The 27,539-nt window shown below is 56.6% G+C and overlaps 4 protein-coding genes across 13 annotated transcripts in view; 2 read left to right on the top strand and 2 right to left on the bottom strand.

The window, feature by feature from the left end:
- RANBP3 (RAN binding protein 3) overlaps nt 1–3,803 on the top strand; it is a 51,393-nt gene extending 47,590 nt beyond the window's left edge. For all 8 annotated transcript variants that reach the window (XM_019710778.2, XM_019710777.2, XM_019710776.2 and 5 more), the window contains 4 exons: nt 559–679; nt 2,624–2,766; nt 3,130–3,313; nt 3,482–3,803. In XM_019710778.2, coding sequence (XP_019566337.2) covers nt 559–679; nt 2,624–2,766; nt 3,130–3,313; nt 3,482–3,525 — 492 coding nt within the window. In that variant the 3' untranslated portion in view covers nt 3,526–3,803. The remainder of the gene's footprint in view (nt 1–558; nt 680–2,623; nt 2,767–3,129; nt 3,314–3,481) is intronic.
- A 1,011-nt stretch (nt 3,804–4,814) lies between these two features.
- Nucleotides 4,815–7,865, bottom strand: CAPS (calcyphosine). Of its 3 annotated transcripts, XM_074337665.1 has the most exons (6): nt 6,485–7,865; nt 6,307–6,413; nt 6,056–6,233; nt 5,643–5,849; nt 5,437–5,569; nt 4,815–5,309 (listed from the first exon to the last, which is right to left on the bottom strand). In XM_074337665.1, the coding sequence occupies exons 2-5, from the start codon at nt 6,387–6,389 to the stop codon at nt 5,468–5,470; spliced, it is 570 nt and encodes a 189-aa protein (XP_074193766.1). In that variant the 5' UTR covers nt 6,390–6,413; nt 6,485–7,865; the 3' UTR covers nt 4,815–5,309; nt 5,437–5,467. The 3 variants fall into 3 exon arrangements, with proteins under 3 accessions (XP_074193766.1, XP_019566342.2, XP_074193767.1); XM_019710783.2 differs by having other exon boundaries at nt 4,815–5,569; XM_074337666.1 differs by having other exon boundaries at nt 4,815–5,569; nt 5,643–5,723.
- A 118-nt stretch (nt 7,866–7,983) lies between these two features.
- VMAC (vimentin type intermediate filament associated coiled-coil protein) lies at nt 7,984–11,226 on the bottom strand. The gene is made up of 2 exons (XM_019710785.2): nt 11,013–11,226; nt 7,984–9,874 (listed from the first exon to the last, which is right to left on the bottom strand). The coding sequence occupies exons 1-2, from the start codon at nt 11,201–11,203 to the stop codon at nt 9,556–9,558; spliced, it is 510 nt and encodes a 169-aa protein (XP_019566344.2). The 5' UTR covers nt 11,204–11,226; the 3' UTR covers nt 7,984–9,555.
- A 963-nt stretch (nt 11,227–12,189) lies between these two features.
- NDUFA11 (NADH:ubiquinone oxidoreductase subunit A11) lies at nt 12,190–18,355 on the top strand. Its single transcript, XM_019710786.2, has 4 exons — nt 12,190–12,390; nt 16,650–16,742; nt 16,858–16,980; nt 18,176–18,355. The coding sequence occupies exons 1-4, from the start codon at nt 12,294–12,296 to the stop codon at nt 18,286–18,288; spliced, it is 426 nt and encodes a 141-aa protein (XP_019566345.1). The 5' UTR covers nt 12,190–12,293; the 3' UTR covers nt 18,289–18,355.
- The last annotated feature ends 9,184 nt before the right edge of the window (nt 18,356–27,539 follow it).

The raw sequence follows: 27,539 nt of genomic DNA, 5'->3' as shown, positions 1-27,539 counted from the left end.
GAGTGTCAGCGCCTCCCTCCTTTTCATGGCTGAGTAAGATTCTAGTCTGTGGATGGACATTTCGGTTGTTTCCACTCTTTAGCTGTTGTGAATTATGCTGCTATAACATTCGTGTACAGGTTTCCGTGTGCACATCTCTTTCAGTTCTCTTGGGTGGATACCGAGGAGTGGCATTGCTAGGCCATGTGGTCGCTCCATGTTTCACATTTTGAGGAACTGTTATCTGTAGCAGCCACCTATGATTTCTCCATATCCTCTCCGATACCTATTATCAGTGTTTTAGGTTGTAGCCAATCTAGTGGGTGTGAAGTGGTATCTCACTGTGGTTTTGATTTCCATTTCCTTCATTTTTAAATGTCCCTCTTTTTAAAGTGTAAAATCCATTCTAGCTCGAGGATAGGACAGAAAACTGGTTAAGGGCCAGATGTGGGCCCCAGGCCACAGTTTGCTGACCCTGGTAGTTCACTGGAGTTACATGGAGGCTCCCAGGGGGTCCCTCTGCAGTGGTGTCCACCCAGCCAGGATTCCTGCTCACCCAGAGGGCCACCTGTGTTCCAGATCCAGTGTAAGCTGTTTGTGTTTGACAAGACCTCGCAGTCGTGGGTGGAGAGAGGCCGGGGGCTGCTGAGGCTCAACGACATGGCATCGACTGACGATGGGACATTACAGTCCCGACTGGGTGAGATGCGTGGGCCCCTGTGGGGAGGGCCTGGGATGGTGCAGCTCCCTAAGGCAGAGAAGCGCGACTTCCCGGCTTGACCTTCGACCCCAGGAGCCAGGAAACGGGTCCCCACGGGAGAGCTCCCAGCACCCACACCTCGGCCTGGCCCAGAGGCTCCAGCTGCCAGCCCTTCCCTTCCATGACTCCCCTCTTTCTAAATGTGAAAATAGATAAAAGCACTTAATAATTTTTAAACTTACTTTCTGATAATGAAAGTGCCAATTGTTACGTGGTAGAAAGGGAAAAGAAGAAATCAAACATCAGCTGCAACCTCTTTATAAAGAGAGAAATCTCTGCTAATAATGTTTTGGTGACCCATTCCTGTTCTGTAGCTCTTTTTTAAGGAAAAGGGTGATTTTGTATCTTGCTCTTTTCACTCACTATTTTGTGAACGTGTTCCTATGTCATTAAATTTTCTTAAAAACATGACTTTTTGGAAAAACTTTTATATTAGTCTGTTGACAATGAATGTATGTCACCATTTTCCTATTGATGGACACGTAGGTTGTTCCGCATTTTGTTCCCTTTCATAAGTGATGCTCCTGGGCCGCCTGTACGTAAATCTTACTCCAAGAAGTATGCTCGTTACAAAAATGGGTGTATGTGTGGTGTGTGTGTGTGTATACACATTATATACATGTTTGAAGAAAACCAGCGTGTGCGTGTCTGTATTGTGAAACATGTATGTTCACTTTTTTTCAATCTTCCCAAACTAAAATTGTCCTCTAGCCTTTACAGAAACAGCAATTCCTGGCCCAGTAGTAGTAGCTCACATTGCATCCTTCAAAATTGTCCCTGAGTTGAACAGAGATGAAAAGGTCCCTTCTGTTCAGGAACCATTCTTTTTCTTCCATGGACATCCCCTCTATTCCTTCCAGTTTTTCTGTGGAAATGTTCACGCGAATGCAGACAGAGAGCACATCTTTCCGGCCCGCAGCTCGTTGCCCGCTTCCAGTCGGCAGCCTGGCCACCTTGGTGCATTCCTCCCTCTCCTCCCTTGTTGAGATCCATCCAAGGCACCCTAGCCTTTCACCCCACACAGTCTTCTGTGCTTGTCACAGACCTTCTCTCCGAGCCTGTCCAAGCTGCTCCACTACCTCGGAGGTGGTCTCACTGGGCTCAGAGGACTTGGGGAGATCCAGTTGGTTGGGGGCCAGGACCCCAAAGGCTTCCCCAAGCTGGCCCGGTTGCTCCCCGTCGTGTGTGGCCGTTTGGGGCCCTGGGTTGGAGTGACACCTTCTAATCCTCTCCAGGCACATTCCAGTGGGGAAAGCTGGGTTGGCAGGCAGGTGAGGGGTCACCCGTGTCCACGGGATCAGGGGACAGGTGCACTGTGTGGGCTCTGACAAATCGGGCAGGCTGACTGTGGCCCTGGGCCCACTGTGGGTGGAACTGGGGGTGTCACGTGCACGTCCAGAGGGAAGGTCAATGCCCAGTTTTTATCCACTGTACACCTCCCTCAGTCTATCCTTGTCTCCCCCTGATGGAAGCTCTGAGCACTGCTTGGCCTTGACCTTTTTTCTGAAACATACCACAGAGCAGGCACTGGGTCTTGGCCTGTGAGTGGGGGACAGTCAGGGAATGTCAACTTCCCTGACATGTTGATGTGTTGCCTAAAGAAAGTGTGCATGTCCTTAGTATGCAGCTCACGAATGCCCCCAAGGGAACCGCCGTCCTGGCTCACGCTGCATGGACCCACAAATCCCACTTAGATGTGGCCTCTGACCCTGTCAGTGGCCTTGGTGATTCTGGGCCAGGGAACATGGTGTCGGGCTGGCTCCAGCATGTGGACGGCTTTCACAGACCTTGGGAGAGAGAGGGGATTTCGCCCTTGTTGTGTCTTCTCCCAGCTGCTTGTTGGGCGGGGCCGGGACCAGGGCTGAGTGGCCTTGTTGGTTGCAGTGATGCGGACCCAGGGCAGCCTGAGGCTGATCCTCAACACCAAGCTGTGGGCCCAGATGCAGATCGACAAGGCCAGTGAGAAGAGCATCCGCATCACAGCCATGGATACCGAGGACCAGGGCGTGAAGGTCTTCCTGATATCGGTGAGGGGGGCTCCTCGGCACACCCCACGGGCACTGGGCACCCTGTGCTGAGGGTGTGGGCCGGGGAGAGCAGGGAGGCCACTAGGCGGGCCAGTCCCTCAAACGAGAGGCAGAAGTCAAACGAGAGGCCACCGTGTCACCGAGGGCCATTCCAGCTGTGGGTTCTGGGAGCCCCTTGGAGGGCCAGGCCCTGGGTCATGGGAGCTTTGGTCTGTGGTCCCCAGGTTGGTGAGAAGAAAGGGTCGGGCTCCTCTCCAGTCCAAGCCAGCGGTCATGGCATTCCATCGAGGCAGGGCAGCAGCCACACCACCCAGGGGCTCCGCCCCACGAGGCCTATAACCGGCACTTCCTCTGCCTCCCCAGGCCAGCTCCAAGGACACGGGCCAGCTGTACGCGGCCCTGCACCACCGCATCCTGGCCCTGCGCAGCCGCGTGGAGCAGGAGCAGGAGGCCAAGATGCCCGTCCCCGAGCCTGGGGTGGCCCCGTCCAATGAGGACTACAGTGACGACGACGACGTCCTGGCTCCGTCGGGGGCCACTGCAGGCGGTGAGCCAGAGGTCCCTGCCCTGGAAGGCACACAGGGGCTGGTTTCCTAGATCCCCTCTCCCCGCCTGCCTTCGGCCCAAGGCTGACCTCTGGGGTTGGGGCCTGACCTTGGGGAATGGGGTGCCATCCAGGTTGGAGACCTGATGGCGAGGCTGCTGCTTCCCACAGGCACTGGCGACGAAGGGGATGGGCAGACGGCCGGGAGCACATAGCGCCGGGAGCCGGCTGCCCGCGAGCCTGCTGCTTTTTCCGTCTGTCCGCCCGCCCACCCGCCCCTCCCCGGCAGCGTCGAGGGGCTCGGGAACCACACTCCCCGCTGGGTTGGCCACAGTCTGGATCTGCACGGCCCGTTCAGAAGCAGACTCGGGAGCTGCCTGAATGTGGTTTGGGACACGAGACCTCATCATATTGATGAGCAAAACAAAAAGAACATTTCTTTCCTCTCCCCTTTGAATTGAAATGGCACATTAAGACTTGTCACGGCTTCTCACTGGGACTGGGACGCCTGGTTTCTTCACCCCTCCCTTCTCGTGTCGCCGGCCTCCCCCACCGCCGCCACCACCCTCACGGGTCCCCGCCACCCACCCAGGCCGCCAGGTCTGTCCCCATAAGTGTAAACACTGGGCTTCCTGGATGTTCTGCTAACTCCTATCTTTATCATCTCCCATTTCCCACATTCTGACTTGGAGTGTGTATTTTTAGATTTTCTCCTCAAGGCTGTTTTTGTTTTAGGTTAAGACGCTCCTGTGTGTTGAGCAGGCACAGGTCCAGCGTCCTCATTCTCCCTGTGGTCCCAGCCTCTATGCTGGGGCCTTACTGGGGTGTGCAGGTGTTCTAACGGACACTGGGGGACAGTCCCCCACTTGTTCCCCCCCTGGGGTTCCACCAGGCCAAGTCATGGGTTGTTGAAGCGTGAGCCCATGCCTGTAGCGTGCTCATCTGAAAAGGGTCACTGGACCTGGGAGTCCCCATCTCCCTCTGGCTTGTCCCCATTATGTGGGTCACCCATCATCAGGCACCCGAGCTCAAACCTGCTTCCTGCTGTTGGCTATTCCTTGCCCAGCCCTGGACGTCACCGCCCCCAAGACTGTCCAGGGTCGGGGCCTCCAGGAGAGGCACAGGGGGAGCCTAGCAAGGCCCTCGAAGAGGGGGCAGGGGACTAGTTCCAGACAACAAGCGGTCCCAACATGCAGCACGCACAGGAGCGGGCACTGCCCACCCCACCGCAGAGCAGGGCCGAGAGCCAGCCGGGTACCACCCCGCTGCAGAGAAGGTCCCTGAGCACAGGGCTCTGAGGCGTTCAGAGGAAGCTGCCCAGCCCACCCTCACGGGGAGGAGAAGGCCTGGTCTCTGCAGCTGTGCCGCCCACACCGTGGGTCGGCTGTGTGCGGCCTGAGCCCAAGCCATGGGAAGACACCCAAGGCTCCCTGGCAGATCCGGTCACACTTCTCTGCTTAGACGCCTTAGCCAACTAGTGACAAGTAAAACCAGATAACACCCATGTGTTTTGGAACATTTATGTAAGATTGTCATATGAAATGTATTTGGGAACTACATTAAAACTTTTAACTAAACCCCTGGCCTCCTGTGTGCCCCCACGGGCCTCAGGAAGCCCGTGGGCCTAGCCAGGAATGGCCTCTACCTCCCGGGGGAAGGCTCCGCGGCAGCTGGCTTGCCTGCTGCCCTGGGCGCCTGCCCCACACTCTCCGTCTGGACAGGCCACCCAACTTGGCTGCCTTCTAAGACCTGCCCCTCCATGCAGAGCCTGGCTTCCGGGAAGAGCCATTTGCTCCCTGCCCCCAGGGCGTCTTGGCTTCCCTGGGACCAGGAGGGAAAGGGTGCGGGGAGTGCTGGCAGGGCCAAGGATTCACTGAGCAGAACAGGAGGCCTGGAGGAGGTGTAGTGGGGGCATCTGCAGTGGCTTCATGAGCCCTAGGGACAGCACGGTGCGGTCAGGTAGGACCTTTCTCCCAGGGGTCCTTTGTCCTCCTTGGGCCTGGTGGACAAGAGGGTCCTGGGAGACCTGGTCCAACTGGTTCTGCAGCCTAAATCCTCCCACACTCCCCTCCAGCCCCCACCCCCAGGGCTGCCCAGGCCCAGGGGTGCTACGGTGGGGGTCCTACACTCCGGTGTGCGAGCTGAGTGAGGGCCTGCTCACAGCCGCCAGGCACTGGTCATCATGGCCACGAACTCCTCGTCCGTGTCCACGGAGGCGCTCACACCGCTGTAGTAGTCCTGGAATTCAGCCAGCGTGACCTGGGGGCAGGCAGGCTCTCAGTGGGGACGGAGGCCAGGGTGGGAGGAGGTGGGGCACGCCATGGGCACCCACCTGCCCATCCTTCTCGGAGGAGTCAAAGTTGTCCAGGAAGCGGCGGAGCACCTCCTCCTCGGTCCACTGCCCGCTCCGCACCTTGGGGTGGGCGCGGCCACTGTAAACCCCCTGGAGGTCATCCACGGTCACCACGCCGTCCCCATTTCGGTCCAGCTTGGCGAACGCAGCTGCAATGACTTCTTCCCGGGCCTGGGACATGGGGGGCTGGGGAGGGGGAGTGGTAACTGGGGGACCCCAACCCCTCCAGGCATAGAGTGCAGAACACAGGGGATCCCTGAGCAGGTGCCTCATAGTGATGAGTTCTTGGGTGTCCCATGTCTCCATGCTGACACACAAGCGTACTGAGCTCAGCACCCCCCAGATAGTGCTGAAGGGACTCGCCCACAGTCGTAGTCGTAGCTGGGCCTCACCCGCAGCGCCCTCAGGAACTCCTCCAGGTCCAGTGTCCCACTGCCGTCGCGGTCCCAGCGCTTGCACACGCCCTCCGCCTCGGCCATGTCCAGCGCCAGCCCCAGCTCAGCCAGGCCCCCCTGGAGCTCCCTCGCATCCAGGGATCGGCTCCTGTCCCGGTCCAGGCGGCGGAAAAACCTGGAGGGCAAGGGGTGCAGTTGGAGAGGTCCCTGGGGCTGAGTGGTCAGACAGGTGTGAGGGTACAGCTCACCTGGCCAGGCCCTGGATGCCAGACGCCCCTCGGGACAGGCACTGCGCCCGGAGCTTCTCCACAGTGGCGTCCACAGCGTCCATGCTGGGTCAGGGTGCTCTGGGCAGCTGAATGGGAGAGAGGTCACAGAGGTCTCTTGCTCAGCTGGCCAGATTACAGGCTGAGCGCCCCTACTCACCTGGCCTTTGTCCTAGAGTCCTCCAGACAGCCACTCTGCTGGCTCCTGCCTGCTTTGTCCTGTGTTGGCAGTGCGTCCTGCCTGGCACACTGTTGCTAAGGGACGGTGGCTCTGGAGACGGGGAGGGGCCCCAGCTGTAACCCTGACTGTGCCGGGCGGGTGACAGGGCCGGGCAAGAGGAACAGGGCAGCCTGTTGCTGGCACCACCACCCACTCTCCTGCTCGCTCACTCCCAGCCCTGCAGTGCCCAGGCCTGGGATAGAGCCAGGCCCAGACCTGGGTGGGGCTGGGGGTCTCTTCCTGGCCACGAGGAGGAGGGTGGGCCACAGCCCTGCAGAGATGGAAGGAGGCACGGCTGTGGCCAAGGAGGCTTAAGGCCCAATTCCTGCGTGACGTGGTCCTCTCCCCTCTGAGTTTCACTGGCTCCCTGCTCTTTTTCACAGGGCAGCAGTCACAGCTGCTGAGGGACTATGTTCAGAAGGGCTGGAGGTAGCCCCGCCACGCCCACTGAGAGGCCTGGGACAGGTGCTAGCTGAGCCAGGACACAGCAGAGCCCTACACACGTTTCAACGTTAAGTCAGACAAAGCAATTCCTGGTAGTTATTTAGGCGCCAGTCGTGGTATTTTTGTCATGTGGGTCTTTCGGTGGCTGGTTCTCAGTTCTCAACATCATTTGGTGGGCTCACTGGTGACAAGCTGGTGATCCAGGGCTGCAGTACTGAACAGAGAAGCGGCCCTGACCTCTGACATAATCTAAGAGGAAATGAGGCTGCTGTCACAGGCCTTCGATCGAGACTTTGGACATTTTTGCCAACAGTGTTATGCCAACCAGCAGGATAGAAAAGAACAGTGGATTTCCCAGGACTTAAAACTTGGGCCTCATTTGTTGACCCCTCCTCCGCCTGCACAGACCCAGAGATAGGCAGAGGCTTCTCAAAGCTTGGGCTTGGACACAGCACGATGCTGTGGTCAGGAGATGGCTGCTTCGGGAAACTAACCCATGGGACACCACTGACCCAGTGCTGAGCTTCAAGCCAAAGCTGATGTCACACTGTCAGCTTTGAGAAGCTGCAGTGACATTCTGCTGCACAAATTCTGGTGGCTTGCTGCAGTTCAAGTCTTCAGGTAGGAAGAGAAATACTCCCTTGTGGTTTTTTGTGAGCGTTACAATGAATTTTTTTCCTACAGAAAACGTAAAATCTAACCACAATTAGCGTAGCTGTTTGGCATCTCATCTTTAAGAGAATCAGAATTTCAGCAGTCACGCCTCCAAAAATGGGTAGTGGCCCGGCCCTCCCAGACCTCTCAGCTCACTTTCCCAGCCTGTGTCAGTAGGCAGCTGGGAAAATGAGACACCGTTGTGTGTATAGAGTGCCCAGCACAAGCTCCCATGGTTGTAACCTGTGTCTCCCTGCCCAGCAGAGCCCCTCCCTGGACCAGGAACAGCACAGGGGCCACCTCTCCAGCTGCCACACCAGGAAGAAAGGAAGGACCAAGGCTGAGAAATCATCCGGTTTATTCTTGAGCTCAGACAGGCCCCAGCCTGCCTTCCCTCGTACAAACAGCCCCTCCTTATTCATCCAGAGGAGAAAACGCGCTATTGTTGCTATACTGGGGGTCACTGCTGGACAGCAGGCAGTCAGGCAGACGGCACCATCCTGAGAGCTGGGGCTGGGTGCCAACCTTTCCAGGCTGAAATGGGCCCTGCCCTCTGCAGTTCCTGGTATGACAATTCCCTGAGTAAGGAGGCCAGGAAATGGCTGCCATGGTACCAGGCTGGGCACTTCAACTGGACAGAGAAGGGCACGGTGTTTCTCTGGTTTGATAAAAAGCAAAGTGTCCTGACAGTCTCGGGCCAAGAAGGGCAGCATAGAAATAAGGAGTTAAAAAATAGATTCTCTAGGGAATATAGAAAAGGAGCCAGCTGCTTACTACAAAAGCTGGACTGGCTGATGGGGTGGGGGTCGTCAGAAGTGCTGGGGATCTCTGGCTCCCTGCAAGGCCCACAGACCCATCGTGTTCCTGCTGGGGTCTCAGGGTGTGCTAGGTGCTGGTGACAGAACAAAAACCCTGCCTTCATGGAGCTTACATTCTGATGGTAAGTAGTTCCACAAAGAAGAAAAATAATGAACAGGGTAATGGCAGGGTGGGGAGGAATTACTTTAGATAAGGTGGTCAGGGAAGACCTCTGTCTGAGGAGGTGACATTTGAGCAAAGACCTGAGTGACAAGGAACCAATCATGTGACATCTGAGGGAAGCGCAGTCTAGGCAGAGGGAACAGCCAATGTAAAGGTCCTGGGGCAGGACATTATCAAGGTTAAGGGATGCCTGAGTTTTCCTGGGCAGCTCAGCCTGCTGCCAGCATCTCAGTATGTCCCACACACATGCTCTTCCTTCTGGGTTAAAGGTTGAGGGAAGGATGGAGTTAGGAAAAAAGTACCTAGGATTAAAATTTTATCTTCAAATAACCAATGTAAAACAGCATGAAGCTTGAAGCTCTTAATTCTGGTCTGGGATGAAGAGTAAGAAAAAGCGTTAGCCTGGGATGGAGGATGCTTCAGGAGTGAAAATCAGAGCCGGGGGAAAGGAAGGAGAAAAAACCAAATAACGTGGAACTTGATGCCATCTGCCCCCATCAGAGAAAGAGGTCTCAAACTCAGATGCTTCGGGGACCAGGCATCTGACAGTAATACAAATAGGGGGGCTAATTAAAACTCACACCCTGGCTAAAGAGGGTATTCTGGGCTCAGATCCAGGCAAGCATGGCCAAGTCTGAAGCCAGAAATCCAGATTTTGTGTGTAAACATTGCCAATTTTTCAACAAAGGTGATGGGTTCAAAGTTTTGTTTTAAAAAAATTCTGACTGGGCTAAACATTTGGGCTGCATGCTATCCATTTGAAACCTATGACTTTTTTAGCAGGTTCTAATGCTTGAAAAGGATTATGGCTCTGCCATGGGGTCCCCGCTGGGACACTGGAGACACCCCCACCCTGCCCTGAGGACACCCGCAGCAGTGGAAAAAGTCCCCACAGGGACCCTCTGTCTCCATTCTGGAATCTACTCTGGGGCTCACACAGTGGTTCCAAATACTGCTGGCTTGAGGTGGACCCTGTCCCCCTTCTCCCCAGTGCTGTTGGCAAGGGGTGAACTGGGCCCGCGAGCGAGTGGGTGGCCAGGGTCACTGGCTGGCAGGGGCCCCAGGCGCTCGGCCTCAGCCAGGGCAGCCAGCAGTCCAGCCAGGGGTGACCGGCGGCGGCAGATGTCCTGCAGCAACTCTGCCCGGGGCTGCAGCTGCCCGATGAGCTTGTCCCTCTGGTGGACAGCAGCCTGCAGGCTGTGGACAGTGGCCTCAGAGGTCAGCAGCTGCTCCTGGAGAGCGGCAATCTCGCTGGCAGGGACGCAAGACATGGCAGTTATGGTACTGGAGGACCAGAGGTTCTCTCCCTACTCCCCACCTCTGAGGCTCCCCATCACCGTCAGGATACAAGCCATGCTCCTCACCACTGCTTCAAGCCTCCCCGTGTTACTAACTGAACGCTTTTGTTCTCCCCAAACTCATACGTTGCATCCCAACATCCGTGAGTGATATTTGAAGGTGGGGCCTTTGGGAGGTAAGGTTAGATAAGGTCATGAGGTTGGGGTCCTCATGATAAGATTAGTGCCCTTACAAGAAGCTCTCTCTGCCCTCACTGTGTGAGGACACAGTGATAAGGTGGCCATCTGCAAGTCAGGAGGAGTCCTCGCCAGCAACTGAATCTGCCAGTACCTTGATCATGGATTTACCCACCTCCAAAACGGTGAGACATAAATGTCTGTTGTTTAAGCTACCCAGCCTGTGATATTTTGTTATGGCAGCCTGAGCAGACTCATCGCTCCCCCTAGCTCTTCCTGCAGTTTCCTCTTCTCCTTTTCCTATTTGTTCAGCTTAGATGGCTCCTCCAGGAAGACTTCCTCTGGGTCCCCTCAGAACCCTGTGTACACCTCCATTACAACCTTGATTACCCCATGTTGTAACTGCATAGTGATGTGCCTGCCTAAGGGCAGGTCTTACAGATGTGTCTTAGTACCCAACACAGTGCCTGGCACATAGTAGGTGCTCAGTAAAGGTAAATGAATGAATCCAGCCGGCTCGGAATTGTTTCCCACCTGAGCCCTACCACCTCCTTGGGCACTTGTCTCATCCCTTGCAACTCTCAGCTGCTAGAGGGACTTTTCAAAATTGCTGATAGATCTCATCCTCTGCACAAGAACCTGACATGGCTCCCAATACCTACACCAGGTCGGTGCTCCTTGCACCACTCAGTACCAGCTGATTTTAACTTTTAAAAATCCACACTTGTGTGACATCTCTTAATTTTACATGCTGATGACTAATTCAAGTTTTTTGGTGTTTGTTTTTTCAATCTCTCCAGTAATCCAGACCCCATGTGAATGCACTCCGTTCCCCCTGCTGATGTTCCCTTTCCAATCTCCGCTCCGCCTTCGCCCACCTCCGAGAAGTCGACCGTGTGGGCCCCGGGCCTCACCGATCCTTGGTGCGGCCCAACTCGTCCAGGGCTGCGCGCAGCTGCTGGTCGTGACGGGCCAGGCGTTCGGCCTGGGCGCGCACCGTACACTCCGCCGCGTCCAGCCGTGCCTCCAGTTCAGCGGCGCGCCGGTGCACTGCCGCCAGATGTGCGTTCGCCTCGCGGATCTGCAGGGGTGGCGGGGCGGACATGGCCCCTGCGGCGGTCCAGGCCCGGCCACGCCCCCGGGCGGCCCGGAACCAGCCCCGGCTCCACCCCCGAAACGAGCCACGCCCCCAAAGGCCCTCTGAGGACCTCCGCGCGGCCCTCCACAAACCCAAACACCCTGACTGGTTCCGGCACCTCGAAACTCCGCCTCTGAGCCGGGCCTTGTCCTCTGGTGGCACGCCCCGTTCAGGCTGTAGCAATAGGATTGGTCACTCTTTGGAGATAGGCCCTACCCTTGCTCAGAAACTAACACCAGGATTGGCCTGGATCACGCGACCGAACAATCTTGACCACGCCTCCGGAATTTGCTGCGCCCACGCCCTGAGGCAATCGTACAGCTCCGGATTGGTCAAGTCCCCTTCAGGGTGTGTCTCTGGTTCTGGCCACGCCCCCAAGCGTAGCATGTACTTCATCCCACCCAGGGCTTGGACAAGCCACAAATTGGGCACAGGCCAGGTCCCTCTAAGATCCTAGCACTAGGATTGGTCCCCTTTGCTGTTGCCCCGCCCCCGGTCCTGGCCACGCCCCAAAATAGTCGCACGCGGTTCTAACCAGTTTTGGGACTGGCTACAGCGCATGACCACGCCCCCACACAGATTCTAGCGCTAGAAGTGGCCACACACCCCATTATGCCCCGCCTCGTATTACATCTTGCTCCTGTCAAGTGCCGTCGCGTCCCGCCCGCGCCATAATCTGCACGAGGATAGGCCGACTACCCATTATACTCCCGCCCCTAGGTTAGGCCCCACCTCCGGAGTCAAACCATTCCTTACCTAGGACCTTCTGAGCTGGAGCTAGTGAGATCTGTCTTTTCTGATCCTGGTTGGCCTGTTTTCCCCTCCAGAAATCGGCTGGGGATGCACGCGCTCTTCCTTTACGCCAGTCCCGAGACATCCGTGTGTGCCCACAGCCCGTGTTCATATCCGTGGAGCTCAATAAAGTTGCACGCTTGTTGCCGGCCCGTCCGCAAGGGGCGCTGCGCGCGACCAAGAAATCTCGCGAGAGCTACAGGCCTCTGCCCTTGCGCGCAGGAAGCCGGCGGGGTGTTCTGTGCTGGGCTCGGGGTGGGCAGCCATGGCGCGGATGCTTCTTCACCGGTACTGGGACATCCCCGAGGGCACTGAGTGTCACCGCAAGGCGTACGCCAGCACCAGTATCAGTGGTGCCGTTGGTGAGCCCCGACTGGCTGGGCCCGGAGAGCAGAGGGTGCAGGGAGGTCATAGGGTCACTGGGGGATGTCCGAGGGTGTCCTGTTGGACTGAGAATCTCGCGGGGTGGTATATGGTTGTCGTCGGGGTGTCTTTAGCGGCCCTGGAACTCTGGAGAGCTCTTGTACGAGATAAACTTGGTGGGGTGTCGGATTAATTCAGAGGGTGCAGGGTGGTCATAGGATCAGTGGGAGCTATCTGGGGGGGCACATGGGGTCGGAATTTCGCGGCGTGGTACGTGGTCGTCGTCTACGGGGATCTGGGGCGATCATGGGAAACTTGTATGAGATAGATGTGGGGCGGGGGGCTGGCAGGGTTGGAGGGCACCGGGAGGTCGTGGCACATGTGACAAGCTGATCACTGAGGTTGTCAGAAGCGGTCCCTGGATGCTGGAGTTTGGGGGTTATTGTTGAAACGATCGCTAGGAAATGGGGAAGACGTGGAGTGGGACAGGGCCATCATCGGGGTCAAAAGAGAAGGGGGTTATGAGACTTTCTGGCCAGGTAACTTGAGGTTACTTGGGGATCATGGGTTATTGGAGTTTCTGAGGGGGATACAGAAGTTTGATAAAGTTCTGGAGTGGGATGAGGTCTCTTTAGGGTCCAGGAGAGTTGGGTGGTCAGGGACATATGCAGTTTTTATTGGGGCCACCAGAGGAATCCTTGGGGTGCTGAGGAGATTGTAGGTGAAGTGAGTCAGGGGCTACTTAAGGATAGCCTTGGGGGTGTAAGGGAGACCCCAGAATCTTGTCCCTTCCAGTCTCCTTGAGAAGTAGACATGGTGTTTTTGGCCACCTCCATATCCAGCTCCTGAAACAGCCTGGCAGAAGTTGAATCTGCAGAGGGAGGCATTTGCATTAGAGTAGACCTAATAATCACTATTATCTACATATTTAGTAAGATCACCATTGTCATTTCCATTTCTGAGAGGTGGAAACTGAAGGTCGGAGAGATGTATTAACTACCCCAGGGTCTTTTGAAGCGAGGCTGCAAATCCAGGTCTGCTGGTCTAATCCTGGGGGTTCCTGGGGCAAGGAATGTGCACACAGGGTCCTTAAGGAGGGTCTTCAGGAGAAAGGGCTGAAGGAGGGTCTTCAGGAGAAAGGGCTGAAGTACAGTTCAGGGTGTGTGGTGGTGTCTATGAGAACCGGGGAGGGCTGTTCAGTGTGAGGTTCAGTCACCAGTCACTGTAGTTATTCTGGTGGATTCTTCTGGGGGATGCTGACATTGGCGAATAACTGGAGGATGGTGGTTGTGTCTCAGGGGGAATTAAAGCCGGAGGGGGTTGCCTGAGTGGTGTGTGGGACCTTCAGGGAGAAGATTTGGAGAAGTGGATGCTTTAGAAGGACATTAACTTTTGAAGCTGAGAAGGACATTAACGTTGGTGTTTGTCAGTGGGAGTGTGCATGTGAGCTCCCAAATGCATGCGCCGTAGGTGTGGCCTGAAGTCTCGGGAAGCTCTTGGGGGAGACCAGGTATGTCTCAGGAGTGGGGTGCTACCGAGTGAGTGAGGAGCCGGGGTGGGGAGCAGCTTGCCGGAGGGTATTTGAGGGGGCATGGGTGGGACACTTTGACAGAGATGCCATGTCAGGCAGTCGCTGGAATACTCAGATTTGGGGGTGGTCACTGGCTTCCGTGAGCCCTCCAGGGTGCCCAGGGGTCTTGAGCATGTCACTGTGTGTGTGTGTATGTGTTGCTCACTTTGCCTGCCTGCATTTTCTCACTGGCCAGTGCTATTCAACATATAGGACTTGGCTTAAACCTGTACCTACATCCTCCCTCACCTCCCCCCTCCTTCATTCCCTGCCTCCCCTCAGTCCTCACCCAAGACAATTAATTTAATGTTTGTTTTCCCTGAGCTGGTGAGGCCCTGGAGGGCTGGGAGCCCTACTGCCAGCAGAACCCAGCACCTTGTAGGCGCACCATAACTGTTTGGGAAGGAAGGGAGGGAGGGAGGGAAGAATCAGGGCACACAGTAACTTTGTGAGTGAATGAATTTGTGAATGAATGAATGAATGAGGGCACACAGTAACTGTTTGTTACTCTGTGCTCTGTGTCTGAAGGTCACTATGGGAGGCTGAGAGGGGTTGGGGAGGGGGCCTTTTGAGGGGGTGGTAGGTAGGAGGCTCTAGAGAGACCCGAGTTAGCAGAGATCCCCATGTGCTGGGGGTTGCAGCATCTGAGGAGTTAGGAGGGCTCCTGGAGGGGTCGGCTGTGGCAGGTCACCATACTGGATAATGACTGGAAGAGAGTTGGGGGGCGGGCATCTTGACCCTGGGATAATCAGGGGGCTCCCAGATCATCCTCTCCCAGTTCAAGGACTTCTGAGGAAACGTAGGTGGTGGGGGCACTCTGTGTCCAGCGTGGCCAGGACCACAGGCATATGGGGGGTTGGGTTGATAAGATGCCCCCCAGGTCTCACGGCACGACTGGGCTTGGGGGCCATCACTGAATCTCGTCAGTGCTTCCCCGTCAGGGGGATCCTAAGACCCTCGTTACTGGCCCAACTTCGCAGATCAAGACTCACCAGGTCCCAGGTAGGGCTGGGAACCCCCTCTGATTAATTCTTTATAAGGATGAGGGGAGTATGTGTGTGCGAGAGTGCTGGGAAGCGGGGGGTGGGGGGATGTTTGCTGGGCTGGAACAGTCTGTCCCCACTTCCCCCTTCCAGCCTCCAGCCTCTCCGAGGTCGAGCGGAGACACTAGAGTTTGTCTGTCGTGGGCTTGGGAGAACTAAGACCTGGAGGACCCTCAGACCAGTGCTTGTACATGGGAGTCCTGCTTCGTTGTTGTTGTTGTTTTAGTGGATACATTTGACGTGTAGCATTGTATGAATTCAAGGTGTACTAAAGCCCGCTTTATATGTGGCTCTTTTTCCCTCCCTGGGCCTCAGTTTACCCATCTGGGAAATGAGGTGGCAGTCTTGGCCCTCCTCACAGTTGCTGTGAAGATTAACCCCACTGTCCAGTGTGAAAAGTGCCCCACGGCAGCTCCAGTGAGCTGAATCCACGCCCAGGCTGGGGTGGGAGGCACTGCTCAACCTAGAAGGTCCCATGAGTGGGTCCTAAGAAGCTGGAGACCTGGGGACTGGGGTGAAGCCCTCTCCCTGGGGCCACAGTGAGGGGTGGAGCCTGGCCTTTGGGTCAGACCTGCCTGGCTTCCAGACTGCTGGGTGACCTCGGAGAAGTCCCTCTGCCTCTCTGAGGCCCCCTCCCCTCCCATGAAGCGACAGATGTAAGAGAACTGAGCTCCTTGGGCCCTGAGGAGGGTGAGTGGGGCAATGGCTGTGCTTGCCACCTGGTCGACGGCACGGTGGATGGAATGGTCTGGCCCAGGGAGGTCCCTGCCTACAATAGGCACGCGGGGGGTCTGTGGGGAGATGGGTGTGTTGGCGCCCTGAGCAGCGTCAGCTGGAGGATGGGCAGTCCCATGTTGGGCGGTTCCGGTGCACCCTGGTCTGCCCTCCCACTGAGGAGGGTCTGGCGGGGGAGGCTGACTGAGGGCCAGCCCCGGCCTCACCCCAAACCCACACGGCCCAGATCAGGGCTCGCTCAGGATGCTCCAGTATAGAACCTTGGTCCTCGCCACCCCCGTGGCACTCAGCTCCAGGCCCAGCCCCCACCCCTGCCCCTCATGTGTAAAACAATGGCAGGGGCAGGGGGGTCAGGCCCACGGCAGAGATGGAAAAGCTGACTGCCATGGTGGGCCGAGCAGGCGTGGACGGTCACTCAGCCAACCAGGTGTGAGGGATGGGCCAGGCCAGAGCTGCCATCGGGGAGATGTTGGCAGCCCTCGGAGCCAAACCTCTGCCAAGGATGACTAGGCCAGGGAGCCCCGGGCCCCACATGAGAATGGAGCCTTTGATGGGAGCGGGGCCTGGGTGCCAGTGCCTCTGGGGCACAGCTATGGTGGCCTGTGCTCAGCTGGGGAGCAGCCTGGCCACCAAGGCTCCAGGCCCGTCCTCATGGCTGCTGCATACTGGGCCAGGGCCCTGGAAGGTAACGCAGACAGGGCAGGCCTTCTGCAGGAGCTGTCATGGCCAGGACTTAGGAGGGCAGCCTGGGTGCTGGAGGCAGGGTGAGAGCCCAGTCTTCGGAGCAGCAGACCCAGGTTCACATCCCAGCTGAGCTGCCTTGGGGACGAAGGGAGAGGGCGTTTATCAGGGCCGCTCCTTGGTGCGGAGGCCTACGTCTGAGCCACCGTGTACCCCTCTCGTCCCGCAGGCCTGATCACCTCTGCCTACAGCGTTGCACTCAACCCCCCCGGCTCCTTCCTGGAAGGAGTGGCCAGGACAGGACGGTACACATTTACTGCAGGTGAGTGAGCCTGGGGGTGTCTTGCTTCTCCTCAGGGTCCCTCCTGGCACTGGCCTGGCTGTCATGCCCCCCGGCCCCTGACTCGGAGCCCACACCGCCCTGCCTGCCCCCACAGCCGCCATCGGCGCCGTATTTGGCATCACATCTTGCGTCAGTGCCCAGGTCCGAGAGAAGCCTGATGACCCCCTAAACTATTTCATCGGAGGCTGCGCTGGAGGCCTGACCCTGGGAGCACGAAGTGAGTGAGCCCCTACTCCGACCTCCGCTGACCTCCTCCCTCTCGGTTCCATCCCGGGGCCTGTGTGCAGGATGCTCGCTCCAGCAGAGGACGGGCAGTCACCATGACAGCTCCCAGTGCTTTTGAACCTCGACCACCAGCTAGTTCAATAATAGTAACAGGTGCTACTGCTAAAGCACCCACTGCGCGCCCTCCTCACCAAGCCCTCCCCTCCTCCCTCTCCCCCTTGCTCACTCTCTCCTCCTCTAACAGCACCGTCTTGCCTCAGGACTTTTGCACATACTGTTCTTTCTGCTTGAATGTCCTTCCCCCAGATATCAGCACAGCTTCCTCTCACCAACCCCGCTATGTGGGATCTAGGACCCCCGCCGCCCTCACTCCATATTCGTGCGCTTTGTCAGAGAATTCGATTTCACTGCCAGTTTCTGCCGCCAGCCCATGAGCTCGGAAAAGAAAGTGCTGGTTGTTTTCACTGCTGTCTGTCTCCCAGCGCCCAGAGCCCTAGTTGACTGAACACAGGGCCCTGCAGGGCTGCTGTTCTCACCGTTCTCACTTTATAGCTGCTCAGAAACGGGGCTGAGGTGGCCTGAGGTCACCTGGGACCAAGCAGAGCATGCTCCCTGGTGGGAAGGGCCGTGCCGGGCCAGCCTGGCACAGGGAGCAGATGCCACGCATCCAGCCTCGGGGCCAGTGAGAGGAGGGAGGGCTGCCACACACAGATAACCCACCCTGGTCCAGAAGACTGGAAGTGTCTGGAAGGTGCCAGCCGGGCAGAGAGGGAGGGCTCCTTTGCTGTGAGATCTTGGGCAAGTGGGTGAAGTCTGGGTTTGACACACGCCCCTGAGCCTGTGACTGGAGTGTGTCCTGCACACAGACCACCATCCCCGGTGGCAGCTCTCAGGTGGTCAGGGACAGTCTGTGCTCCTTGGTTAACGGACCACGAGGCAGGTATGGGGCCTGGTTCCTATGACCTGGGCACAGGCTGAGACACCAGTGTGTCCTCCCACCCCCAGACCTGACAGCCTAGATTCCTGCTTCCCTCTGTGCCTCAGTTTCTACACACATTTTCAGAGTCAGAGGGTCCAATGACTTAATCCCTTGAGGGTGGGGCACCGTCTTGGGGTCAAAGCCCAGTGCCCACAGTGGGCATGGGCAAGCCCCACAGTGCCTAATGCCACCCTCCCCACCCCCACAGCTCACAGTTACGGGATCGGAGCTGCTGCCTGCGCGTACATGGGCATGATGGCTGCCCTGGTCAAGATGGGCCAGCTGGAGGGTTGGAAGGTGTTCGCAGAACCCAAGGTGTGAGCCCCGCCGCCTCCCGCACCCTTGGGCAGGTGGAAATGCGCCTAAAAATAAATTCTGTGTATATTTTTGTGCATGTCTTCCTTTCCTCCTCCCCTGCTCTTGGGGGTGACAGTGACCTGTGACAGGCCAGTGCCAGTGAAGGCGGCTCGGTGGTTTGGGGAGGGAGCAGGAGATAAAGCATCTGGGTTGATTCCCCTACTGAGCCAGAGGCACCAGTGGAACCTTGACGCAGGGAGTGTGTTGAGCTTGCCAGTGGCCAGCCAGCAAGTGGGAACCCACAGCCCTTCCTGCCACCCCCCTGCAGGTCACAGGCCATCCCCTATCTGGGCCTCCCCCCAAAGCCAACAGCTTGAGGAAAATACACCCAGAGCCCACGCACAGCCTGACTCCAAATTCCTGGCCATTGGAGCGGAGAGCCCGAAATGGCCTGGCCCCAGAGCCTTGTCCCCCTCCGACAGGTAAGTGACAGGCCACCAGGAGCCTGCAGGGCATGGCCATGGCAGCACCAAGAGGAGAGATTCACCCGCGCTGCCTGTCAGGCCCAGTGATTTAGGCAGCCCCGGAATGCTGGCCGCCCGGCCCCCAGGCTTTCTGCAGAACTGGCTCAGTGCTTCCTGGCAGCTGAAGAGGAAGGCTGGCTTGCTCCAACATGCCGTGATGGGCCATAAATTAGGGCTCTCTGGGCCCCACCCTGGGGAGCAGGGCTGTGCCCTGGCGGGGTCTGGGCTCTGCAGGTGGCCCTGGGGCTGCAAGAGCAAGACATGGCCCCCTCCTTACCTGTGTTCAGCCAGTCCCTTTTCTCTAGAGTTTAGCCTGCCCTGGGGCCTATACATGGTTGAAAGCCAAACTTGGAGCCTTGCTTTCTTTCCTCTTCAGTCCACCCCAGGTAATAATTCAGCTGGGTGTTGAGCCGCTAAATTTAAACCTGTGCAGAGCACAGAGCCCAGATCCTGCTGCTGTCGCCTGGCTGGCCTGCCACTGGCTGGGTTTTTTTATTGCCCCTGTAGGCAACTCCAGATCTATTCCACCCTGCCCCCCCCCCCCCCGTAGCTTCCCCACCCACCACGCCAACATGGGACCCTTGCCCAGAACACACTCCCTGGCGTCGCATGGGGTCAGGGCCCCTGATCCTGGATGGGGTTCCCTGAGAAAGGATGCAGAGCACCCCACCCACCCACTCCTGTGCCTGTGGGCTAGGAGGGACCCTGAGGGTGTGGGCTCCCAGGCTTCGTTCCAGCCCCAGCACTTGGTTCGCTCCTGACTCTGTCCTCAGTTTCCTCACCTGGCAAGTGGGGGTAACAGGGTCCCTCAGATGTTCGGTGAAGAGGGCAAACAAGTGCACCCCTGGGGGTGGGGGTAGCACCCTCCCCCCACCCTGGGGGAACCAGGGCCCTCTGCTCCCGCACCAGCCTGGTCTGTCCCTGCAGCAGCCGGCAGGGGGCAGAGCGCACCATGCTCAGCAGATTGGCCAACTGGCCCTGTGGCGTCCGCAGAGGAGCCACATTTCATCCCTGCATCCCTGACCAAGCCACTGCCCGCTTCCTCCTTCCTCTCCTGTCCACCCTGCCCGCGGCAGCAGGGGTGACAAATTCTAAGAGTAGGTAACGGACCTGGAAGTAGGGCCTATGATCACCGAGCATTCCATTCCCAGGGCTGGGGCAGGGAGGGAGCCGTCCGAGGACCTGCACCGGGTCACTTCTCAGTCCCCCCAGCACAGCCACTTCCAGAGCCAGACCTCACCCTCCTGCAGACCCTCCCTCAGCCTCCCACTACCTCTCCATGAAGCGGAAGGGAAGGTTCACAGCTCCTTCTCCCCCAGCCTCAGTTTCCCCTCTTGCTGGCTCAGGCGAGGGTCTGCGCTCACTGCCCACCCAACCCTCTCCGGGCTGGCCGCCAGTGTTGCAGCAGACCTGCCAGGCCCCCCAGAATGGGGCAGGAGGGAGCAGCTGCCTCCCGGGCTCCAGGGAGCCCCAAAACCCAGGCCCCCTTTCCCATAAACATTTACTAGGCTGTGAAGCTGACGTCATCCCCACCCCACATGCAGGACCCTGTCCAGAGTGTTGTGTCCCCCCACCCTGTTGCCTGTAACCCCACCTCCTGCCCCAGCAGCCCCCACATGGGGCAGTGCAGGACCTTTTCAGAGCTCCCCCACCCCCAGGTGAGGATGAAGAGGTCTTTCCAGATGTGCGTGAGGGGGAAGGGCACGAGCAGAGGACCAGGCGAGCTCACAGGCCTGGTGTGGGGGAGAGGGCCTCCAATTCCTGCTCCAGCAGGCACTCACCTAGGATCCCAGCCCTGGAGACACACTTCCCAGTGCGGACAAGGCTCCCAGGGCTGTTCGGCCAGGGGGTCTCTGAGCTCTTTGTGGGCCAAGAAAATGTGAGCAATTCAAGTAAGACACAAGGAGAAAAACCCTGGAGCCTTTCCCACCTGCCAGCTATTCATAGTCCTGTTTTACAGATTTGGAAACTGAGGCCCAGAGAGGTGACTTCAGAGGGCCAGGATCACAGTTGGCATTTGGCATTGTTCTTTTGTTATTAGCTATTGTTGGGACACCACATGTAAATTGTCTCTGAAAGACTTTCCAAGTGGTCCTGTGATTGGAACAAAAGCAACCCAATAGGACAAAATCTCAAAAGCAAAATTATATCCCCCACAGATTCCTTTACAAAGTTATGTTGGATGTGGACTGGGGTGTCTGTTGATCCAGTGAGGATACAGGAGGCTGCCAATAAGGCCCCTTGGGGTTGGGGCTTGCCCCTGCCACCAGGTCCAAGGGTCTGGTCCTTTGACAAGGTCTCACGTTCTTGTGAGCCCTTATGACTAGTCTATCCCAGATCTGCCCACTTCTCACTCTCTCCATGGCTGCACCCGAGTCCAGCCCCTGTCATGACCCACCTGGACCAGCGTGCTCACCACCCCAGTCCTCAGCTGCCATCCTTGCCCCCCACAATCTGTTCCCTCAGTGGCCAGCGGGCGCCTGTGAACACGAGTAATTTTGGTTTCTCCTCTGCCCACAGCCCTCCAGGGCTCCCACCTGCCTCAGAATAAAACCCCGTCCTCCCTGATGCCCACACGACCCTGCACGACCTGCCCCCCCCGCCCTCACCTCCTCCCTCTCGCCCCCTCACTCACTCTGCTCCAGCCACACGGGCCTGCTCACTGTTATTCCAACACACCGGGCATGGTCCTGCCCCAGTAACTTTGCACAGGCTGTGTACTCTGCCTGGACTGCTCTTCCCCTAAATGTCCCCACAGCTCCCACCCCACTCCCCGTCCCTGCCTGTCACCTCCTTCAGTTCTCAGCTCAAATGTCACCTCATTGAGGCCCCCCTGACACCCCATTGACATGCCATGCCCCTGGCCAGCAGTACCCTACACCTCCTCTACCCTCTTCCACTTGCCCATAAGCACTTACTAGCTTCCAAATCCCACGTCACCCTCGCATGTATTGTTTAATGGGACGTGCGTCTCCTTGAAGGCTGGGCCATATCCTGGCTATTACATCCTCAGGTCAGCACCCAGCCTAGGAACACAGTAGTGCTCCGTCAATATGTGACCCAGCCCTGCTTCCTGGGTGCCAGCTCTGGGCAGGGTCCCCCTCACCATCGCATCCGATGACGGCTACAGGGAGGGGTCAGGGGAGAGAAACCATCCATACCCAAGTCCTGAAGTCAAGACTCGAAACTCCCCGACACTAGTTTTACTGAACACCTCCCTGGACCAGGCATAGTAGGGCCTGGAATCACATCAGATACCAAGATCCGCACCTTCCTGGAGCTCAAAGTCTGGTCTGGAGGGAGAAAGAGTAGAATAGTAATTTTAAAAAAAAGAAAAGAAAAGAAAGAGAGAGAGCAAACATGTAAACAGGCGAGAGTGTTTTACACAGCACTGTGCTTGAGAGAGAAACCAAGGTGACAGGAAAGACACAGGTGAGGTGGTGGGGTTCTCCTTAGCTGGGGGTGGTCAGGGAGCGGCCAGAAGAAGCCAGCCTCGGGGTACTGTGAAGGAAGGGTGTTCCAGGCAGAGAGATCACAGAGTATGGAGGCCTTGGGGCTGGAGCGAGCTGGCTGTAGCCCCATAACAGTTAGGAGGCCATGCGGTGGGGTGAGTGGACCACAGGGTGAGAGGAGAGGTCAACTCGGGCATCTCGCCCAGGTGGACACAGCAAATCAGGACAGGATTTGCTGCTGTGGGGACCACTAGCTGCCAGATACCACAAAATCCATCCTGCTTCCACCGTAGTGGGCACTTCTGGGTGAAAACATTTCCCTGTCCTGGCAAAGATCCCCTGGAGCGGTGCCAGCCCACCTGGGCGCCCTCAGAAGGGCTGCTCCAGGAGGGAACCAGGGCCAGAATGCCTTGGGGGTACCATACCACTAAGCTATCCTAGAGGAGAGGGTCTCCATCCTAGAGGGGAGGGGAGGGCGTCTGAGGAAAGGAGCACTGATGGGTCTTCTGGCTGGATTCGGGTGGGGGCCCCAGTCCACCCTCTCACCTGACCCTCAAAGCCCAAAGTGGGGGCGTGGAATGTTTGTTGTCACTTCAAGGGTCTGGAAGTGTGGGGGTTGGAGCTTTGCCCCCCCCTCCCCCCCGCCCTGTCTGACTTGACATTCAGAGCTCAGAACCCAGAGAAGTCCCCCGTCCCTTGGATGCAGGTCATCTCGGGTATCCCCAGCCAGAGAGGACTTTGCCTGTGGAGAAACTGAGGCACAGAACAGCCCCCCCCCCACACACACACACACACCCGCACCCAACTCCCGCCAAGCTCTCCTCCAGTCACCCTCCCTCCCTCCCTTCCCTCAGGTCTCCTTGGGTTTGGGCGTAGAGCAAAGCCTGGCTCCGCCCCCAGCCCCATATTGGCGCTCACAGGTCCCTCCTCCCAGCCCGCCAAGCCTCCTGGTGGCTTCCCGGAATACTGGGTGGTCGGCGGAGCAGTGAGGGGCTCGCTCAGTCAGGCCTGGCCCCAGCCCAGACCATGTCTCACCTCCAGGGGGCCCCGCTGGGCTCTGAACATTCGCTGAACCAGAGCAAGGAAGGTGTGAGTGAGCCAGGGAGGGCTTTCAGCCCAAACAGAGGGACTGAGGCAGACCTATGTCCTGGCCTAAACTCTTTTCTCCTTTTTTTAAAACCTGTCCAGATGTTTCACTTTTGCCCATTGTTTTTTGCACAGCCGTCTCTCTAAAATATACTGTACAGTTGATTTTTTTCAATAGGTAAAACAGACTCAGGCCACAGAATTTAAAATATACCAAGGGTATTCAGAAGAACTCTCAGCCACCGGCCCTCCCTAGCCACCCCCATCCTGCCGCCCTCCCCAGAGGCCACCAGCCAGGTTTCTAGTTTCTTCTTCCAGCAATGTTCCATGCAGAAACAAACATGTCTGTGTATTTTCTTTTTCCCCTACAGAAACATACCACACTGTCTCTGCTGGTTGTTTGCAAACCATAGTCTGGTTCCCTCATAAGAATACATCTCGGATCTCTTCCTGTAAAGAACTTTCTCTTGCTTTTTAACAGCTGCATAATATTCTATCCTGCGATGGGATTGTCCCACATCAAAATACCTTCCCTTATTCCCATCTTTTTACTATTATAAATAGTGCATCAAATTGTCATTTTGCATATGGGTGAGTATACCCACAAACTTCCTGAAAAAAAATGTTTAATTAGTAAACTATTTTTAGAGCAGTTTCAGATTTATAGAAAAATTGAGTAGGACATGTAGAGTTCCCATATACCACCTTGCCCCCCACAGGTACGCATATAGTTTCCCCAATTACTGCATCGAGAGCTTACATTTATGGTTACATTTATTACAATCGATGAACTGATGTTGATGATTGTTATAAACTGAAGTCTGCAGTTGACATTGGGGGTCACTCTTGGTGTCATACCTTCCATGGATTTGGACAAACGTATAATGACACGTATCCAGTGTCGTACAGAGTAGTTTCACTGCCCTAAGAACCCTGTGCCCCACCTGTTCATCCCCCCTCCCTCTGGAAAGCACTGACAACCACTGATCCCTTCGCCGTCTCCATAGTTACCTTTTCCAGAATGTCATACAGTTGGAGTCACACAGTTTGTAGACTTTTCAGATCAGCTTCTTTTACTTAAGATTCATTTAAGATTCTTTCACGGCTAGAGAGCTCATTTCTTTTTAGCACTAAATAATATTCCATTGTCTGGATGCCCCACAGTGTGTTTTTCCATCACCTGCTGAAAGACACCTGGGTTGCTTCCAGGTTTTGGCAATTATGAGTAAAGCTGCCACCAACATTTATGTGCAGGTGTTTGTGTGGACTTAAGTTTTCATCTCCTTTGAATAAATACCAAGGTGCATAGTTGCTGGAGCCTATGGTAATAGTACGCTTAGTTTTGTAAGAAACTGCCAGACTGTCTTCCAAAGTGGCTGCACCATTTTGCATTCCCACCAACCGTGAGTGACAGTTCCTGTGGCCCCACATCCTTGCCAGCATTTGGGGTTGTCATTGTTCCGGATATTGGCCATTCCACTAAATGTGTAGCGGTAGCTGTCGTGCGGGAGACCCTGCTCGTTGCGCCATTTGTCGTGCGAGGCAGCCTGCGGGGTCTCTAGTCCCGCTCCCCACATAAGAACACAGGATATGGTGAGGCCAAAAAGGAACACCCACAGAGCCATAGGTAGGGGAGTCATACCACTATAGTCTCACTGGAGGTTGGATCCACACAACCTGCAACCTGCTGTCCGCTTCTCTGCCTGCCAACCAACCGACTGACCAACCAGCGCAGCCATGGCAGTTATATCAGTGGCTAATTGGCTAACTGGTTACAGCTGACAGCTAACTAGCCACAGTTGACGGCCATCCACCACCTGAGCCAGCACCCCTCCACATGAGGCCAAGGGCCTGGAAATTGCCCTCTGGGACTCTGTCCCCGCAGTAGCTCACTGTGGTTTTAATTTGCTTAAATGTTTCAATATTTGTTGAGCCTCTCTCCAGGGAGTCAAGCATGGTTCCAACACCTTTCATACAACGTGATTTCTTGGTAATTTAGGCTAGGAAGGAGGTGCTAGTATCCCATTTTACAGATGGGGAAACAAGGTTCAGAGAGGGATAGCTACTTGCCCAGGGTCACACAGCAAATGGGGGTAGAGCCAGGGCCTTGTGACTGACTCCAGAGCACTTTTGTATTCATATCCTGGGCCCTGTGCTAGGCTCTGGAGTCACAGTGGTGACCAAGACAGACATAGTGGTGACCAAGACAAACCCAGTCCACCCTCCCAAGACTCACAGTCCAGTGGGGGAGACAGACACATGATCAGGCAGTTACAACTCAGGCTGACCAGGGCTGCAGTGGGGTCACACAGGCAGAGGGGGACCCAGAGGAGGCACCTGACCTGGTCTGGTTGGCCAGGGAGGTTCCTGGATAACTGGGTGCTGAAGTATGTATAGGAGCTTTCCAGGAGAAGAGGGAATGAATGACCCAGGCATGAGGAACAGCATGGAGGATGGCTAAAAGGTAAATATGGGGGATGGCCCAGAGTCCTCGCTCTGCCACTGGTAAACCAGTCAGCCTCTTTTCTGGGCCTCAGTTTCCACTCCTCAGTGTGGCTGTAAGGCTTCAGTAAGCTCCTGAGGCTAACATATTCAGGCCAAGGCTGGCATGTGGGGAGCCAGAAGGTGGGAGAAGGCCAGGGGTGGCGGAGCAGTCCCCACCCCGCATCTGGGGCTCTGGGGGCCCAGGAGGAGTAAGCACAGGTGGCAGTGAGGACTAATGAAGGTGTCCAGAGGTGCCGTCCGGGGCCGCCTGTCTCAACATGAAAGTAAATGTCAGGTGTAGGTGGGGGTCTTCCCACCCCTGACCCAAACTGGACACTTCCTGCCCTGCACCGGCTCCCTGGTGGGCTGACACTCCCCCCACACTCGCTCTCCCACCCCCATTAGCAAGGCCTCCTGCTGCAGAGCTTCAGTCCCAGGTGTCCCGGCCCACGCTCTGGCCCAGTGACCACCATTAAAAATGAATAATGAGCTGGAGCAGGCGGGACCTGGAGGCGGTGGAGTGAGGACAGACAGGCCCTCGATCCCTCCCCAGCCCTCAGACCACCCGGCCCTCCAGTCCAGCCCCTGGGAAGCTCATTAGGAGTCACCTTGCTGGCAGGCCATCATCTCCTGCCTGCCCTCCCGGGGGCTCCCCTCCCCCAGCTAAAGTTGTCAGATTAAGCAAATAAAAATACAGACAGCCAGTTACATTTGCACTTCAGATGAACAATGAACCACATTTTATTATATGTCCCATTGTGAGGACAGAGTCCCCGAGAGCGGTTTCTAGGCTCTTGGCCTCACATGGAAAGGTGCTGGCTGGAGTAGTAGATGGCCATCAGCTGTGACTAGTTGGCCATCAGCTGTGACTAGTTGGCTATCAGCTGTGACTAGTTGGCCATCAGCTGTGACTAGTTGGCCATCAGCTGTAACCAGTTAGCCAATTAGCCACTGATATAACTGTCACAGCTGGGTTGGTTTGTTGGTTCGTTGGCCGGCAGAAAAGTGGACGGTGGATTGCGGATCGTGTGGATCCTACTTCGTGTGTCTCGCCCGGCCCCCAGCGAGACTGGGGTGCAGGAAGAATCCTTGTTGGGGTACTGGCGGATGTTTGCTCCCTGTGTCTCCAACCCAGATGCCAGAGAGAATATAGTGGTATGACTCCTCTATCTATGGCTATGTTGGTGTTCCCTTTTTTCCTCACCATGTCCTGCATTCTTATGTGGGGAGCAGGACCAGAGACCCTTCATGACACCCCACATGACACCCATCCAACACGTGGGACATACTTGAACTAAGACATGACTCATTATTTTTGTGAAGTTCAGATGCAGCGGGATTCTCTCTGGCACCCTTTTCTAATCCTGCCAGATGAACGGTGGGCCTCAGCTGTCCTTCCTGTGTTGTGGGCAGATGACCGGATCCTGATCCACATTAACCCATCAGGGGCCCTGTCCCCACGGGATGCTGGGGGCCTGCCTCCCTGTCACCTGTGACCCCCTTAGGTGCTGCACCTCAGGGCTCCTGGGGGACCCGGGGATGTACGCAAGGGAAGCTGAGGTCGCATCTGTCTGCCAACTGCAGTGGACATAAGTTAATTTGGTGCTGATGCTGTAACTTTGAAGGGGTCCCTGCAAGAGAGCAAAGGAAGGGCAACGTGCCTGCCTCCCTCAAGTACCCACTGCATGGGGTCTGTTATGTCTTTGGCCTTCAGCAAGACCCCGATGGC

The sequence above is a fragment of the Rhinolophus sinicus genome, linkage group LG07 (assembly GCF_036562045.2).
Source record: "Rhinolophus sinicus isolate RSC01 linkage group LG07, ASM3656204v1, whole genome shotgun sequence".
Taxonomy (NCBI): domain Eukaryota; kingdom Metazoa; phylum Chordata; class Mammalia; order Chiroptera; family Rhinolophidae; genus Rhinolophus; species Rhinolophus sinicus.
Note: the sequence above shows the minus strand (reverse complement) of the source record. Positions and strands in the feature narration are given on the sequence as shown.